This window comes from Staurois parvus, unplaced genomic scaffold (assembly GCF_062004578.1).
Source record: "Staurois parvus isolate SC_StPar_1 unplaced genomic scaffold, SC_StPar_1.0 ptg000015l, whole genome shotgun sequence".
Lineage (NCBI taxonomy): Eukaryota > Metazoa > Chordata > Amphibia > Anura > Ranidae > Staurois > Staurois parvus.
In genome coordinates this window covers 7,741,826-7,756,060 of record NW_028317811.1, presented here as the reverse complement: position 1 = coordinate 7,756,060, position 14,235 = coordinate 7,741,826, and the positions used below count along the sequence as shown (strand labels likewise).

At 43.1% G+C, this 14,235-nt stretch overlaps 1 protein-coding gene across 1 annotated transcript in view; it reads right to left on the bottom strand.

Annotated features, from left to right (window-relative positions):
- Positions 1 to 14,235, bottom strand: part of MIB1 (MIB E3 ubiquitin protein ligase 1) — a 142,739-nt gene that overhangs the window by 80,053 nt on the left and 48,451 nt on the right. Inside the window, exons 9-11 of the mRNA XM_089678377.1 lie at positions 9,218 to 9,351; positions 9,015 to 9,122; positions 3,270 to 3,467 (exon numbers count right to left, since the gene is read on the bottom strand). Coding sequence (XP_089534503.1) covers positions 3,270 to 3,467; positions 9,015 to 9,122; positions 9,218 to 9,351 — 440 coding nt within the window. The remainder of the gene's footprint in view (positions 1 to 3,269; positions 3,468 to 9,014; positions 9,123 to 9,217; positions 9,352 to 14,235) is intronic.

Below are 14,235 nucleotides of genomic sequence, written 5' to 3'. Positions count from 1 at the left end.
ATTGTACCTACAGTATCTCACAGAAGTGAGTACACCGCTCACACTTTTTGTAAATATTTTATTATATCTTTTCATGTGACAACACTGAAGAAATTACACTTTGCTACAATCTTCGTATAGCCTAGGCCAGTGGTGGGCAACCTTTTTTTTCAACTGAGCCAAATCTCGCCAAAACCACGATTGAAATTTATTTTGAGAGCCACATTTTTAAAACTGAAAATACATCTCCCATATAGTAATTCATCCCCCATATAGTAATTCATCCCCCCTATAGCAATTCATCCCCCCTATAGCAATTCATCCCCCCTATAGCAATTCATCCCCCCTATAGCAATTCATCCCCCCTATAGCAATTCATCCCCCATATAGCAATTCATCCCCCATAGTAATTCATCCCCCATATTAATTCATCCCCCATATAGTAATTCATCCCCCATATAGTAATTCATCCCCATATAGTAATTCATCCCCCATATAGTAATTCATCCCCCATATAGTAATTCATCCCCCATATAGTAATTCATCCCCCATATAGTAATTCATCCCCCATATAGTAATTCATCCCCCATATAGTAATTCATCCCCCATAGTAATTCATCCCCCATATAGTAATTCATCCCCCATATAGTAATTCATCCCCCCTATAGTAATTCATCCCCCCTATAGTAATTCATCCCCCCTATAGTAATTCATCCCCCCTATAGTAATTCATCCCCCATATAGTAATTCATCCCCCATATAGTAATTCATCCCCCATATAGTAAGTCCCCCATATAGTAAGTCCCCCATATAGTAATTCATCCCCCATATAGTAAGTCCCCCCTGTGTCAATTCACTTACCTTTGCTCCGCGCGTTCCTCTCGCCGTATTCCCGCGCCGTTCTGGTCTTCAGGGCGGACTGTGAGAGGAGAGGAGTTCGTCACGCTGCCCCGCCTACATCCTGGCTGCCCCGCCTACATCCTGACAGCTGCAGAGTCCTGACTTTTGGGGCGGCCGCCCGAGAGGAGGGAGGGGAGGGGGCGGCCGCCCGAGAGGAGGGAGGGGAGCGGGCGGCCGCCCGAGAGGAGGGAGGGGAGCGGGCGGCCGCCCGAGAGGAGGGAGGGGAGCGGGCGCCCGGCACACAGAAGAGCCGCATTTAAGTTTGTAAAGAGCCACATGTGGCTCGCGAGCCGCGGCTTGCCGACCACTGGCCTAGGCCATCTTTATGTAGAGCAACAATTCTTTTTTTAAGATCCTCTTTGCCATGAGGTGCCATGTTGAACTTCCAGTGACCAGTATGAGAGGGTGAGTGATAACACCAAATTTAACACACCTGCTCCCCATTCACACCTGAGACCTTGTAACACTAGGCTCACATGACACCGGGGAGGGAAAATGGCTAATTGGGCCAAATTTGGACATTTTCACTTAGGGGTGTACTCACTTTTGTTGCCAGCGGTTTAGACTTAATGGCTGGCTGTATGTTGAATTATTTTGAAGGGGCAGCAAATTTACACTGTTATACAAGCTGTACACTCACTACTGTACATTGTAGCAAAGTGTCATTTCTTCACTGTTGTCACATGAAAACATAGAATAAAATATTTACAAAAATGTGAGGTGTGCTTACTTCTGTGAGATACTGTATACCAGAGTTGTTTAAAGTATCCTCACTGAAGTAGCATACTGTATTACCTGTAGTAACTGTAAATTATTAAAGCATGTACCCTGTTTTATTTTGCAAATTCTCTGTTTTATACGTTTTGTGACTATTGTTCTAACACAAAAAGAAACTGGAGGCTAAGATGGCAACTGGAGAGCTTTAACAGAAAAGGTACCCAGCAGACATTTGGACCAGACCATAAGGAACTCCCTTCAAGATAAATAGGGACAATATTTGTGGTGCTCTCACAGATGCAGTGTGACCATAGAAAGCCAGAGAAAATAGTGAAAACCAAACAATACAAGCTAAATGTTAAAGACCTGCAGTAGTCACATGATGATGTCAGGTACACTACAATACTGGATGATCATCCAACTGTATGGCACAGAAAAATTAACAATGACTGACAGCTGAAGTGTCAGGGGACAAATGAGGAAATTGCAACATGCTGGCAGTAGTGTAATTGCAGCACTGCTGTTAAATTTCCTGCTCTGCTGCCAACTGTTTCACAGAGCTTACACGAGAACTAGCAGCAGGGGAGAGAAGCTTGTGCATGTGTACTGGCCCTGCCCCTCTGCTGTTTGCCCCTCTGATGTCAGTGGCTCAGCCAATCTGAAGCCAGAATAAGATGCTACCCAGCAGACATCTCGGTGGTGCAGGTACTGGAGCAACACCTCCTGCTCCTGTTAGTTTAGAGTGTGTGCACTCCCTCCACTTTTGGCAGGCACGCACCCCACTGCCAGTTTATGTTCTGCAAAGAAAGAGCAGAGCTTGGGCAGGAAGCAGCCATTACGGGCACATGCGTGCACTGTAATAACTGAATTACACAAAAATGTCCTAGCTGCAAAGTAAACAGCACAAACGTTAAAAGAAAAAACATCACTTCCTTGCCGAGAGAAACAAAGTCCAGCTGAAAGAAGAAACAGTGGTTAGTTTAAATAAAGTGGAGGGAAGACCCAATCTAACAAATGCTGTATCATTATGCTGCATATAACAGCCGCTGTACATGGTGAATTCCCATTACACCCAGAGGATGTATATAAGACATTCCAGTCCCGATAACTAACAAGGAATCCCCAGACAATAATGGCCTGACCTAAAACGTGAAGCCCATTACAAGATCGAGACCACTGTGGAGAAAACACCAGTATGGGAAACATGTAAAATGTCTTGCAAGTTCTGCTTTAAATCTAGTATAGACAGTATATAGTGAAAGATATAATACACTACCAAGACAAATACAATTAGCTTTTACTTTGCTCGATTAACTAGCAAAGTCTACTTAAAACAATTAAAGCATATCATCTTAGTGTGTATTGACACATTCTAGTTTTAAACTGCTGAAAAACGTGCCATTATTATATTTTGAAATTTTCAGCTGCCAGACTGTTCTCCGCTTCCGTGCAGGTGTCCAAATAGAAATTAAAAAAACGTAGGTATGGGATACACAGGCATGCCAGGAAAACACGGACCTGCATGGGGCCAGCATTAAAGCACCCCTCACGTGAACGAGCCCTTAAGCATACCTAATAAATCAAAACAAATGCAAATGCCTGAAACACTTTATGGTTGGCAAGACTTACCAATTCGCATTATATAAGGGTTAAAAGGAAGGACAGGAATTTACCTGAAGACTAGGATGACAACCGAAATCCAGTAAAGTTTTAACAACTTGTAAGTGGCCTTTATTAACAGCAATGTGTAATGGTGTCTGTCTGCGCTTGTTACGAGCATTTAGGTCTGCACCACCTCTATGCAGCACCTCAATCACAGAACCTTCATCTCCGAATGCTGCATGATGAACAGCACGATCTCCATCTTTATCCTACAAAATTCATAAAAGAATTTAAGCATACACTATGTTAGCCAATTAAAAAATAAAACATACTAAAACAGAGTCAAAGAACCTTAAAGTTGATTGACACTGAATCTGAGCGCCACAAACCAAAAACACTATTTAATTTCTTTTTAATAGTCTAAACAAACTCCTGTCTCCATTCTTTATTTTGCTGAGAAATCACTCTGAAAAGACACCCCCTAGCATTTCTGGCCATGGCCATCCTAAAGAAGGGCAGATGATTCATGTAGCATTTACTTCCAGGAATCCATCTGCCCTTAACTCAGGTCAGGCAGGTGGGAGGGTGTGCTTAGTTTAGAAAACAGCTCCATTTGCCTAGCCCTGGAAACCAGGAAATAGATGAAAACATTTGAAAAAAAAAAAGTTCAAAACAAGTAAATATTATATACCTTCTTATCAATTTAATAAAGCTGGTGATATAAGAATATACAGGAATGTGTAAACAAAGATAAGGCACACAATCATAAAATATTAATGTGTATGTAAACCCAAAACCTATTATAAATATATTTGACATCATGCTTTGCGTAAAGTTTTCTTAAAGCTGAACTCCAAGATAGTTAAAATGATAGTTAAAATGCACTTTGAATTTAGGGGTAGAATTTAGAAATAACAGAGACAGATAGAGATGCTATGAAATGCAGTCGGGCCCTTGCCGTCATCACATAAAATGGAAGAATGCTGGTCCAGAATTGTATGTGATGAGGTCAGAAAGCCTGCAATTTTCAGAGCAAAGGAAATCGGATTTGGGGGACCAGTTGCACAATGTGATGGAAGCCATGCCAGAATGGCTAATAAGGCTAGTATTACAGCTTATTCCACTCTCCTCAGATTGAACAAGCATTTTGCCCTTGCAGTGCAGGTAGGGCCCCACTGTAAGGGTAACATTTTGCTGTTGCCCTGAGTGGAGTTTTAGTAGTAGTAAGTCACAGTAAAACCATGTGAACGAACCCTTAGGAGGCTGACAACACTACCAATAATTGTAAGGCAACAGATTAGGGTTGCCAGCCTAAAAAAGAAAGCATAGTTACTGTCAAGATCTCTACGGAAGAAATTTTTAATATTTCACAATAAATGATTTGCTTAAAACGTAACTGAAGTCTTCAAAACAACAAAACTGAAAGCAGGTAGGCTCTTTATTGCAGAAGAGACATGCAATAAGAAACTTATCTGCCTGCTCGTGGTCTCCTCTAGAATACACATTGAGCTGCATATGTGCAGCTCAGTATACATTCCAGCATAGATCCTGTGTGCCAGGATGACGTCATCCCGCACCAGCCAATGAAGACAGTGGCGGTGCGGGACCATTGAAGTGCAGGTCAGTATTACAAACTGTTGTTCCACTTTAAGAAAACTGTATATAGCTAGACATGATGTGTGACATACTGAAAAATAAATTACATACACTTTAAAGCTAAACTCCAGTGTCATATTCCATATTGCACAGTTGTACAAGCTATTCTCCTGTACGGATATTGCTTACTTGGTTTGGCAGCACTCTGCACAGCTCCTCATTTGCAGGAAGCTACATACAGCACCCTGCTGGACCCCCCCACCAGCCATGATTTGTCTGCATTGCATAGAGAAGAGCAAAGACCTAGTGATGATGTCACTGGTCTAAAAAAAAAACATGTAATGAAAAAAATTTTAAAAATTTTTTAACGTACCTGTAAAATCTAATTCTTGCAGTACACAAGTACAGGACACAGGCATATTCAGAAATGACTGGGTTACAGGCAGATACCTTCAGGTGGTTGGACACCGGCAAAAAAAAAATCTTGTGAGGTCCCCCTATAACCCCTGCTGCTCCCAGAAAACCTCAGTTCTGATTTTGCAACTGCTCGGTGATGTGCGAACTTGGCACTATATTTCAAATTTCAGTGTTTTTGGTTTGATTATATTATTGAATTAAATGTATTATATTATTTTTTATGATCATTTATTATAATTTATGATTTCGTGTTTCAAATTTTAACATACCCGGGATGTTTACTAGACTCTTGTTCAGACAGATTTCAGTGAGTTATTCCTAAAAATTACAGGCCTACAATAAAAAAAAATACATATTTCCATGCAAAAAAATTTACCGCTTTGAGCACAGAAATACTGAAATAATCAGACCGCTAGGGAGGCTACAGAGGACTGATCACATGGGATTACCTGTGCATCCACCACAAAAGTCCTTGGATCCCTAAACGAAGACAAGAACCTCTCCACCTTGTGGATGAACTGCAACACCTGAAGATTCATGTCCGGTGCCATGCTGTTCAGACAAATAGCCTAGAAAACTTCAGGGAGTAGAGACGACTTTCCCAAGTCTAGCTGTTGGCATTTGAGAAAATCCTCCTGCCAATTTTTTACCCAGAATGTGTACGGCCAACAAGGCCTGGAACATGAATCTGCCAAGAACAGGATTTGGTCCACTTCCCTCTGAGCTGAACCACTTCTGGTCCCGCCACAGTAATTTTTGTAAGCCACAGCCTTGGTGTTGTCTGAATGAACATGTGTCGAAAGTCCCCGAAGGCAGACTGCCCACCTCAGAAGGGTACCTCCCCAGCCTGACAAGTCTGGTATCTGTCATGATCACTGTCCAATTTTTTGAGAGACAGGACTTCCACGAATCCAGTATCAGATTGAGTATTTACTGCATTAGAAAGTATCTGGCTTCCACCAACAGGCGCATGGGGCAATTCAGAGAAGTCTAATTATGCCCTACAGTCAGAATGCTGTGTTGTAGTGGCCTGAAGTAGAACTAGGCATACAGTACAGCCTTGAAGGAGGCCACAACCAGTTTCAGGACTTTCACACAAAAATGCATCAAGGGTTGACAATGGTACATAAGAGCCCTTGCCTGAGATCTCAACAATTGAATTTCTACTGGTGGGAGCACACTTGAGATGGAGTCATGTTCAAGATAAGACCTGGGTACTCCAAGCAATAAGTCAGAGTCGATGCAGATTTTTGAAGTTGAATATTCCAAAATGTGAACACCCTGAAACTAAAGCGAGGTAAAGTTAGGGGTCAAAACCTTTGTGAAGGCACAAGGGGATGTGAATAGGCCACAGATTTAAAATGCTGCTCTCCCAAGGCAAATCGCAGAAAGTGATGATGCGGAGGATAAATGGGGACATGCTAATAAGCATTTAGGAGGTCAAGAGAGGCAAGGAAATCTCTTTATTGAAGAAAGGAAATGACTGACCTTTCAAATTCTATGCATAATTTTGCGATTGTCAAGTTTTTGTAGAGGACCTTGACATCTAAGATGGGATACTCACCTCTGGTTTTAGGAACACGAACAAGTTAGAGTAGAACCCTCTATCCCCCACCCCCCACGAGGGACAAAGAGAACCCTTCCTTTGAGTAAAGGTTGGGTGACTTATCTGTTGGAATCGAAGCCTTGCATTTGTTAGGCAACAGGCAAATTCTTGCAAAGGGAATTCTTCAACTGGTTTTCTGCTGACCAGTATGTGCATGTGGATAGACAGAACAGGCTCACCTTAAACATCTGTTGCAGGGAAATAGCTAGTCCATCCACACAATACCTCAGGGTGGTTGGCAGGAGTTCCAGGTGACAAAGAAGCTCAATGTCCATACAGGGGGTCCTGGTTCTTGGGACAGGATCTCAAGTTTCTTATCTACAGCCTTCTGAAAGGCCAGGAGATCCTCTAGCGGTACCATCAGAGATATGTTAAGAAGGCAACATCCTAATCCTCCCACGAGACCAGCCACTATTTTCATTTGAAAAAAAAAATGCTTTATAGGATTTTGTTGAGCAAAGAGCATAGGCAGAGCATATTTCTTTGAAATTTCAGGATGTTGCAGTTGCCCTGAAATATGTCTTTCACTAGGAAGTGTGCAGTAAAGGTCTTAGATGGCTTGCAGTTTTTAAGGGAACCCATACTGGTGACTTTAGGCCAGGAAGCTTCCAGCAACTCTAGCACCACACAAGTTTTTGACTCCTCTTTGTCAGCCTTACTATCCTCTTCTGGGTAAGATACCCTCCTAGAGTCATATCAGTGATAGATCCCGGCAGAGGAGAGGGTCACTTGCGCCCCTGACTGATTTGTCCCATGAGGGCAGACAGAGATGTTGCAAAATTCTTCTTACCAAGACATGAGAGTGTGAGATACCAGAAGGGAATTGTCCATGGAGGGAAGAGAGTCAGAGGGGGACAGCTAAGTAAACTAACCAAGGAAGATTTCACAGGGATAATTATTGTAATCCCCAGCCCCAGTGGCAGCAAGACCAATACTGGGATCCTTTATCCTGATCTTTGGTATCCAGGTAGAGTACCTGAAGCGCTTGCCATGGAGCAGAGAATGGTAAACTGCACAAAATGCCGCTGTACACACATAACATCGAGGAACATTGATTGGAGAAGATCGGAAAGTGCACCTAACACTCAAAAGTACACTCACTCAGTAAGAATACATTAAACACCTAAAGCCACTAGCAAATAACTAAGGACTGCTAGAAGCAGGAGAGGTTATATAGGGGTTGTCGCAGCTTTTTTTTTTTTTTTGCCAATGTCCAACTGCCTATGTCCCAGCTGTCTCTGAACCTGTTTCCTGTAAAGTAAGAAAAAAACCCTTTATTTTTATTCAGCAATTTATTTAGCAAATTTCATTTGATCAGCCCTGGAGCCAATCGGTTTCAGCGCTGATCAGTATATTCGGACAGTAGGGGAGTTCCAACTATCAGAATACATTAGCTAAGATGGGAAGATTCTTGCATCTCCCATCTACCTCGCTTTTGTGGATGGGGGAATACGTTCTTTTTTTTTTTTTTTTTTTACATCAAGTCCTGTGCTAGCTGGATCACATGTTGAGGGGTGTCACTGCAGAAGGAACCTGTGGTAATGTCACAGAGAGCACCCTAAATCAACTCCAGACAGTGTTAAACGTTATTAAAAGAAGCAAATGTTCATGGATCCTCCTTGTACTATTTTTGGTTTTGAAAAAAAACATTTTAAATGTTTGATACATTTGTATATAGGAAAAAAAAAAATACAAAACCAAGAATTTAGCAAAAATCATTGGGCCTCATTCACAGGGGCACCAAGGCCCATAAAGCATGAAAGAGTAATCCAGAGCTGCGTGCTGTCCGCCTATGTTAATGAATGGAGGCGATGCGGCTGTAAGGACACACCTGAGCATCCAAGTTTGGCATGCATGCAGGAATAGGTGCACAATCCTGAATGCACATTATGTTTGGGCCAGTGTACCAGTTCCTGCGTATATATCAAACTTGGATGTATGGGTGTGTCCACACAGCAGCTGCGTCTCTATTCACCAATATAGGTTATCTGCATGCAGCTCGAGACACGTAAACAAATTCCTCATTTACTCTGTATGGGCCCTCAACCACACTTTTTCTTCATATATGTTCCAATAGAATTTTATAATTATCAAATAACGGTTCTGTTTGAAGAATGTATATAGAACATGGACAATCAAAACTTCGATTCTTTATCTGAAGAAGCAAAAAAGTAAAAATATCTTTAGGAAACATTACCTCAGCTTCAACATCTACATTATGCTTGAGAAGCAACTTCAAAATGTCAACATGTCCATTCTGGCTTGCAGCTTGTAAGGCTGTGTGTCCAGCACACTGACCATTTACCTTAGAATGTTGAGAAAAAAATGTAATTAAACATCTGGTCAGCAGAATTTACATAATCTGCAAACGTCAAGACAACTGAATTGAAAGCTCCTCACATCAACATCTGGCCTCTTCAGCAAGTCCTCCACTTTAGCGACATCTCCATTTGCAGCAGCTTTCACAAGCTCTTCATTAAGATCACCAGATTCTTGTGTTTCAAACAATTTCTTTAAAAGTTGTGATAACCTCTCTGTGGAGTCAAAAAGAATGGCAAATGTTAAAAGAGTAAGACTGATGCCTGGAGAATATGCAGTGAGACATTCTTACAACATCTAATGAATTTCCTCTCTGGGATTCTCCTATGTCTTTCTGATTTGACTAATGGCCCGATGGGGAGTAAACACTGTGCAAGCTTAACTCCCTTGTCTGCACAGACCAAAACAAAAAAAAAACAAAAAAAAACAGCACTAGGCTACATAGAAATTTTCCAAGCTACCTCTGCATTAAACCGGTACTCCAGGCTTGTCAAGAATAAAAAAATTTTTTTCAGGTCTTTTTTTTTTTAATCAGTACCCCCAAATTCACACCTAAAGCACACGACAGGCAGCTTTCGATAGGTCAAACAGTGCCCATGCCACATCCTGGTGATATCAGCACTGTCCATTTGCTGGGAAGCTTAACGTCCTGTATTGATCAATCAAAGCTTACAACACTGGGGTTAAGGTTCAGGTGGACAGTAATGACACCAGACACTTACAAGAAGCAGCTTACACTGCCACCATTACAGAAAGAGGTCCTGCTTGTCACATGACAATAGATTCTGGGTACAGAAAAATAATATTTGTGGCCCTAAATATTAATGAATATCTAACGCTAAGCAGAGTAAATTCAAAATTTTTTGCTAGGCTTTAGTGAAATTTTAAACAACATTCCAAAGACGAACTAAAAAAGGCTAAAACTGCACCTAAATCATCAGCAGAGATATTTTTTGCTGTTTCCTGTACTGATGACAGTAGTCTTTGAGAAATAAAATGAGGAGAGATCTTTCTAAGGGGGATAAAGCAATAAATACTTAACAAAGGACCTATCCTTCTCCATGCGAAGGCAAAGCACAGGTTCACTTTCAGCAAGTAAGTTAACTGCTTTGTAGGTTCTACCTTTGTCAAACATAGCTGTTTGTAAACAAACTGAAGTGATCATGGAAACAAAAAGTAACACGTGAAAACCATTCATGGCTCATATTACCTTTAGAATAACTCAATAATGATCGATAACAAAAAACAGAGACATGCCAACACTTTTTCTGTGTTGCTAAGGACAGTTTAACTCTATGTTTCTGCCATTGTTAATTGGAGAAGGTCAAAAAAAAATACTTACCACAAAATCTTCTTCAAAATTCATTGAGGGACACAAGAATTTAGAAACAGCTGGGTGATTTTGCCACCTACACAAGGCTGGGAGACTGGTAAAAAAAAAAAAAAAAAAACGTAAGCTTGCTCACATATAAAATTGAGGGACAAGGGAATTCAGATACAGCTGGGATCATTCAAAATCAGTTCAGCTGAGAGGAGGGCAACAGCCACTGACAGAATCAAGAAGGGACAAGAAAGCGTCCATAACCTAGGACTACCAGGAGGACCAATGACCAAAGCTGAACCACAACAGAGTAGATCACAAACAAGGTGAAAGACTACACCAGAAGGTGCTGTGAACTAAAACACCATCAAAGGGCGTATAACAAGCAACAACCTCATAAGAAATAATTAGTCCTTCAAGGTGATATGGTCAACAAAAAAGCTGTGCAAACACCAGGAAAACAGGTCCCCAGAGCAAACCATGGACAAGACAGAAAAAAAAACCACAGGTACACAATAGGGGACCAGATACACTACAGAGACCATCTACAAGCACAAAAGCCCAAGCCTCACACATTCCCAATCCTTGGAATATGAGGTACCAGATTAAACGTTTTCTTGCGCATGAGGTAGCGAAGAAAAACAAAGAAATCACAATGTAATATCCACAGAACTATCCAAAAGACCCCTGAAACTACTACCAACTATGAGGTCAATCTGACTGAATAAGGTAAGGTGCGCAAAACGTACCCAAAATAAGGGTAGGTATGAATGAAAGAATACTACAGCTCTAGACTGCCACTAGAACACCAGCAAACTGGAAAATAAAGAAAAATCCACTTACACATCAGAGGAACTCTGCATGAAATGCCTAAACTAAAAACAGAATATGGTACTAAGCATCCTCTACTGCACCTTGGTCCAGAAAAGCATCCAAAGTCATGGAGCGAAGGACCTGGACCGTAAGCAGAACATTGACCGGATAACAAAAAGAAAAAATGAGGAGGGGATCTGGAGAAGCTTCCACAAAAGCCTGCTAATCAGCCATGGAAGAAAAAAATCTAACCTCAGGTGATCAGGTTCCATGTGATGTACTCCTTTCCCAGCAGGGGGTATCTTCAGCAGGGTTCCAGTAGCAGCTGTCTGCTGATAATCCAGGGGAGCAGAGGGTTCCCTAGCATTGGTGTGATCTAAGTTGTGGTAAGACACACTCATACTGGGGATGCCAGGAAAGGCACTAGGTAAGGCAAAAGGCCCAGAGATGTGGAAAGTAGCAGATGCCTCGGGATGCTCAGGGGCCGGTCTCCTGTTAAGCAAGGGAGCAGCAGAAACTGGTCCCAAATGACCCTGTAAAATTAAGGGGCTCCTCCAAAGAAGTGGGCTGCTGAAGGGTACTAACCCCCCCCCCCCTCCCAAGAGATTCAATAGCATCCAGGATATACAAATTCTCCTGGTCAAAGGAGCATAATTCCAGATGGGAGAAAATTCCTGATGTAAAACTCTCACCTACACAGGAAAAGAGGATCAAACCATGCAGGGAACCTAGGAAGACCTGGGAAGACCAACTGCTGAATAAAGTAGCACAAGGGGCAGCCAAAGAAGATGCTCTCACATTTAACCAATGGGCTAAAAGGGGTGTCCTTAGCACCCAAATGATTGATGCAAACTCCCTGGGAACCTGTCCTGACCAGAGCAAGAGAAAACACATCCAACCTCCTAGATTGGCAAAAAAACTGAGGCATACTGGGTAGAGGTTTAAGGAGGAGCCCTGAACGCCGTGACGTCAGGCCGCCGGATCATGCCAGCCACCTTATTTTACCAGCTGGTCAGTGTTATATTCATGCAATTGTCATTTTATTGCTTCATCTTTTGCACTGCAAGTGTACATGTTTGTATTTTATACTATTTTTGTACTATTTAATACCATTAAAGCATCATTTAAATACTACACTATGGGAATACCCCTTTTCTTTGCTCTGCACCGAGCATTTTAACCACCTCCCGCCCGCCATATAGTCCAATGATGGGCGCAAGGTGGTTCTCTCATTCTGAGAAGACATCATATGACTTCCTCCCATTCTCACCGCGCATGCGCGGCTCAGGGAGCGCACAGCATGGCGATCGGCGGTGCGCGGTGTCCCTCGGACACAGTGGATTACCAATCACGGAAAGAGCCGAAGATGTCGGCTCGGTCATGTGATCAGCTGTGTCCAATCACATGGACATGTAAACACGGAAATGCCGGTTATCGGCATTTCTCTCCTCTTGAGCTGTCACGCTGGCAGCTCGAGAAGAGAGCTGGTAATTGGCTTTCCACGGAGGGGACATGTACACTGATCATCAGGGCACTGATGATCAGTGTGCCCTGATGATCAGTGTAGCCCCAGCAGTGCCACCTGTCAAAGTTCATCAGTGCCAGCTGTCAGTGCCACGTGCCAGTGCCTATCAGTGCCACATATCAGTGCATACCAGTGCACATCAATGCCGCCTAACAGTGCCAGTCAGTGCCGCCTAACAGTGCCAGTCAGTGCCGCCTAACAGTGCCAGTCAGTGCCGCCTAACAGTGCCAGTCAGTGCCGCCTAACAGTGCCAGTCAGTGCCGCCTAACAGTGCCAGTCAGTGCCGCCTAACAGTGCCAGTCAGTGCCGCCTAACAGTGCCAGTCAGTGCCGCCTAACAGTGCCAGTCAGTGCCGCCTAACAGTGCCAGTCAGTGCCGCCTAACAGTGCCAGTCAGTGCCGCCTAACAGTGCCAGTCAGTGCCGCCTAACAGTGCCAGTCAGTGCCGCCTAACAGTGCCAGTCAGTGCCGCCTAACAGTGCCAGTCAGTGCCGCCTAACAGTGCCAGTCAGTGCCGCCTAACAGTGCCAGTCAGTGCCGCCTAACAGTGCCAGTCAGTGCTGCCTAACAGTGCCAGTCAGTGCCGCCTAACAGTGCCAGTCAGTGCTGCCTAACAGTGCCAGTCAGTGCTGCCTAACAGTGCCAGTCAGTGCTGCCTAACAGTGCCAGTCAGTGCTGCCTAACAGTGCCAGTCAGTGCTGCCTAACAGTGCCAGTCAGTGCTGCCTAACAGTGCCATATATCAGTGCTGCCTTTCAGTGCCACCTACCAGTGCCTCCTCATCAGTGCCCATCAGTGCCACCTATCAGTGTCCATCAGTGAAGCCTATCAGTGCCCATCAATGCAGCCTCATTAGCGCACATCAGTGAAGGAGAAAAATCACTTATTTACAAAATTTTATAACAAAAACTAAGAAAAAACTTTTTTTTCCCCCCAAATTTTCAGTGGTTTTTGGTTTAAGAAAAAATAAAAAACCCCAAGGTGATTAAATACCACCAAAAGAAAGCTCTGTCTCAAAAAAATGCTAAAAATTTCATATGGGTACAGTGTTGCATGACCGCGCTATTGTCAAAGTGCGACAGCGCTGAAAGCTGGAAATTGACCTGGGCAGGAAGGGGGTATAAGTGCCCAGTAGGCTACTGGTTAACTTCGCAGCAATCCCCGGTGAAAATCCCAGAGCCTGGACAAGGTTGATCCATTTACCCTGGCTTGCCAATATCCTGTAACCTAAGGAAGGCCATCCACTCCCAGGTTGCATTCCGGACCATCCTAAGAAGGGATCCCTGACTGTTCCAACAGTATACGATACAACGCGCTATATGTATGCGCTTCTGGTGAGTGCGCATTTCATATATCTATTCGCACACCCACCTGAGGATCCATACACTGGGATTTTACTTAATCACCTGGCTATTATTCTGACAGTTTTCTGGAAGATTATA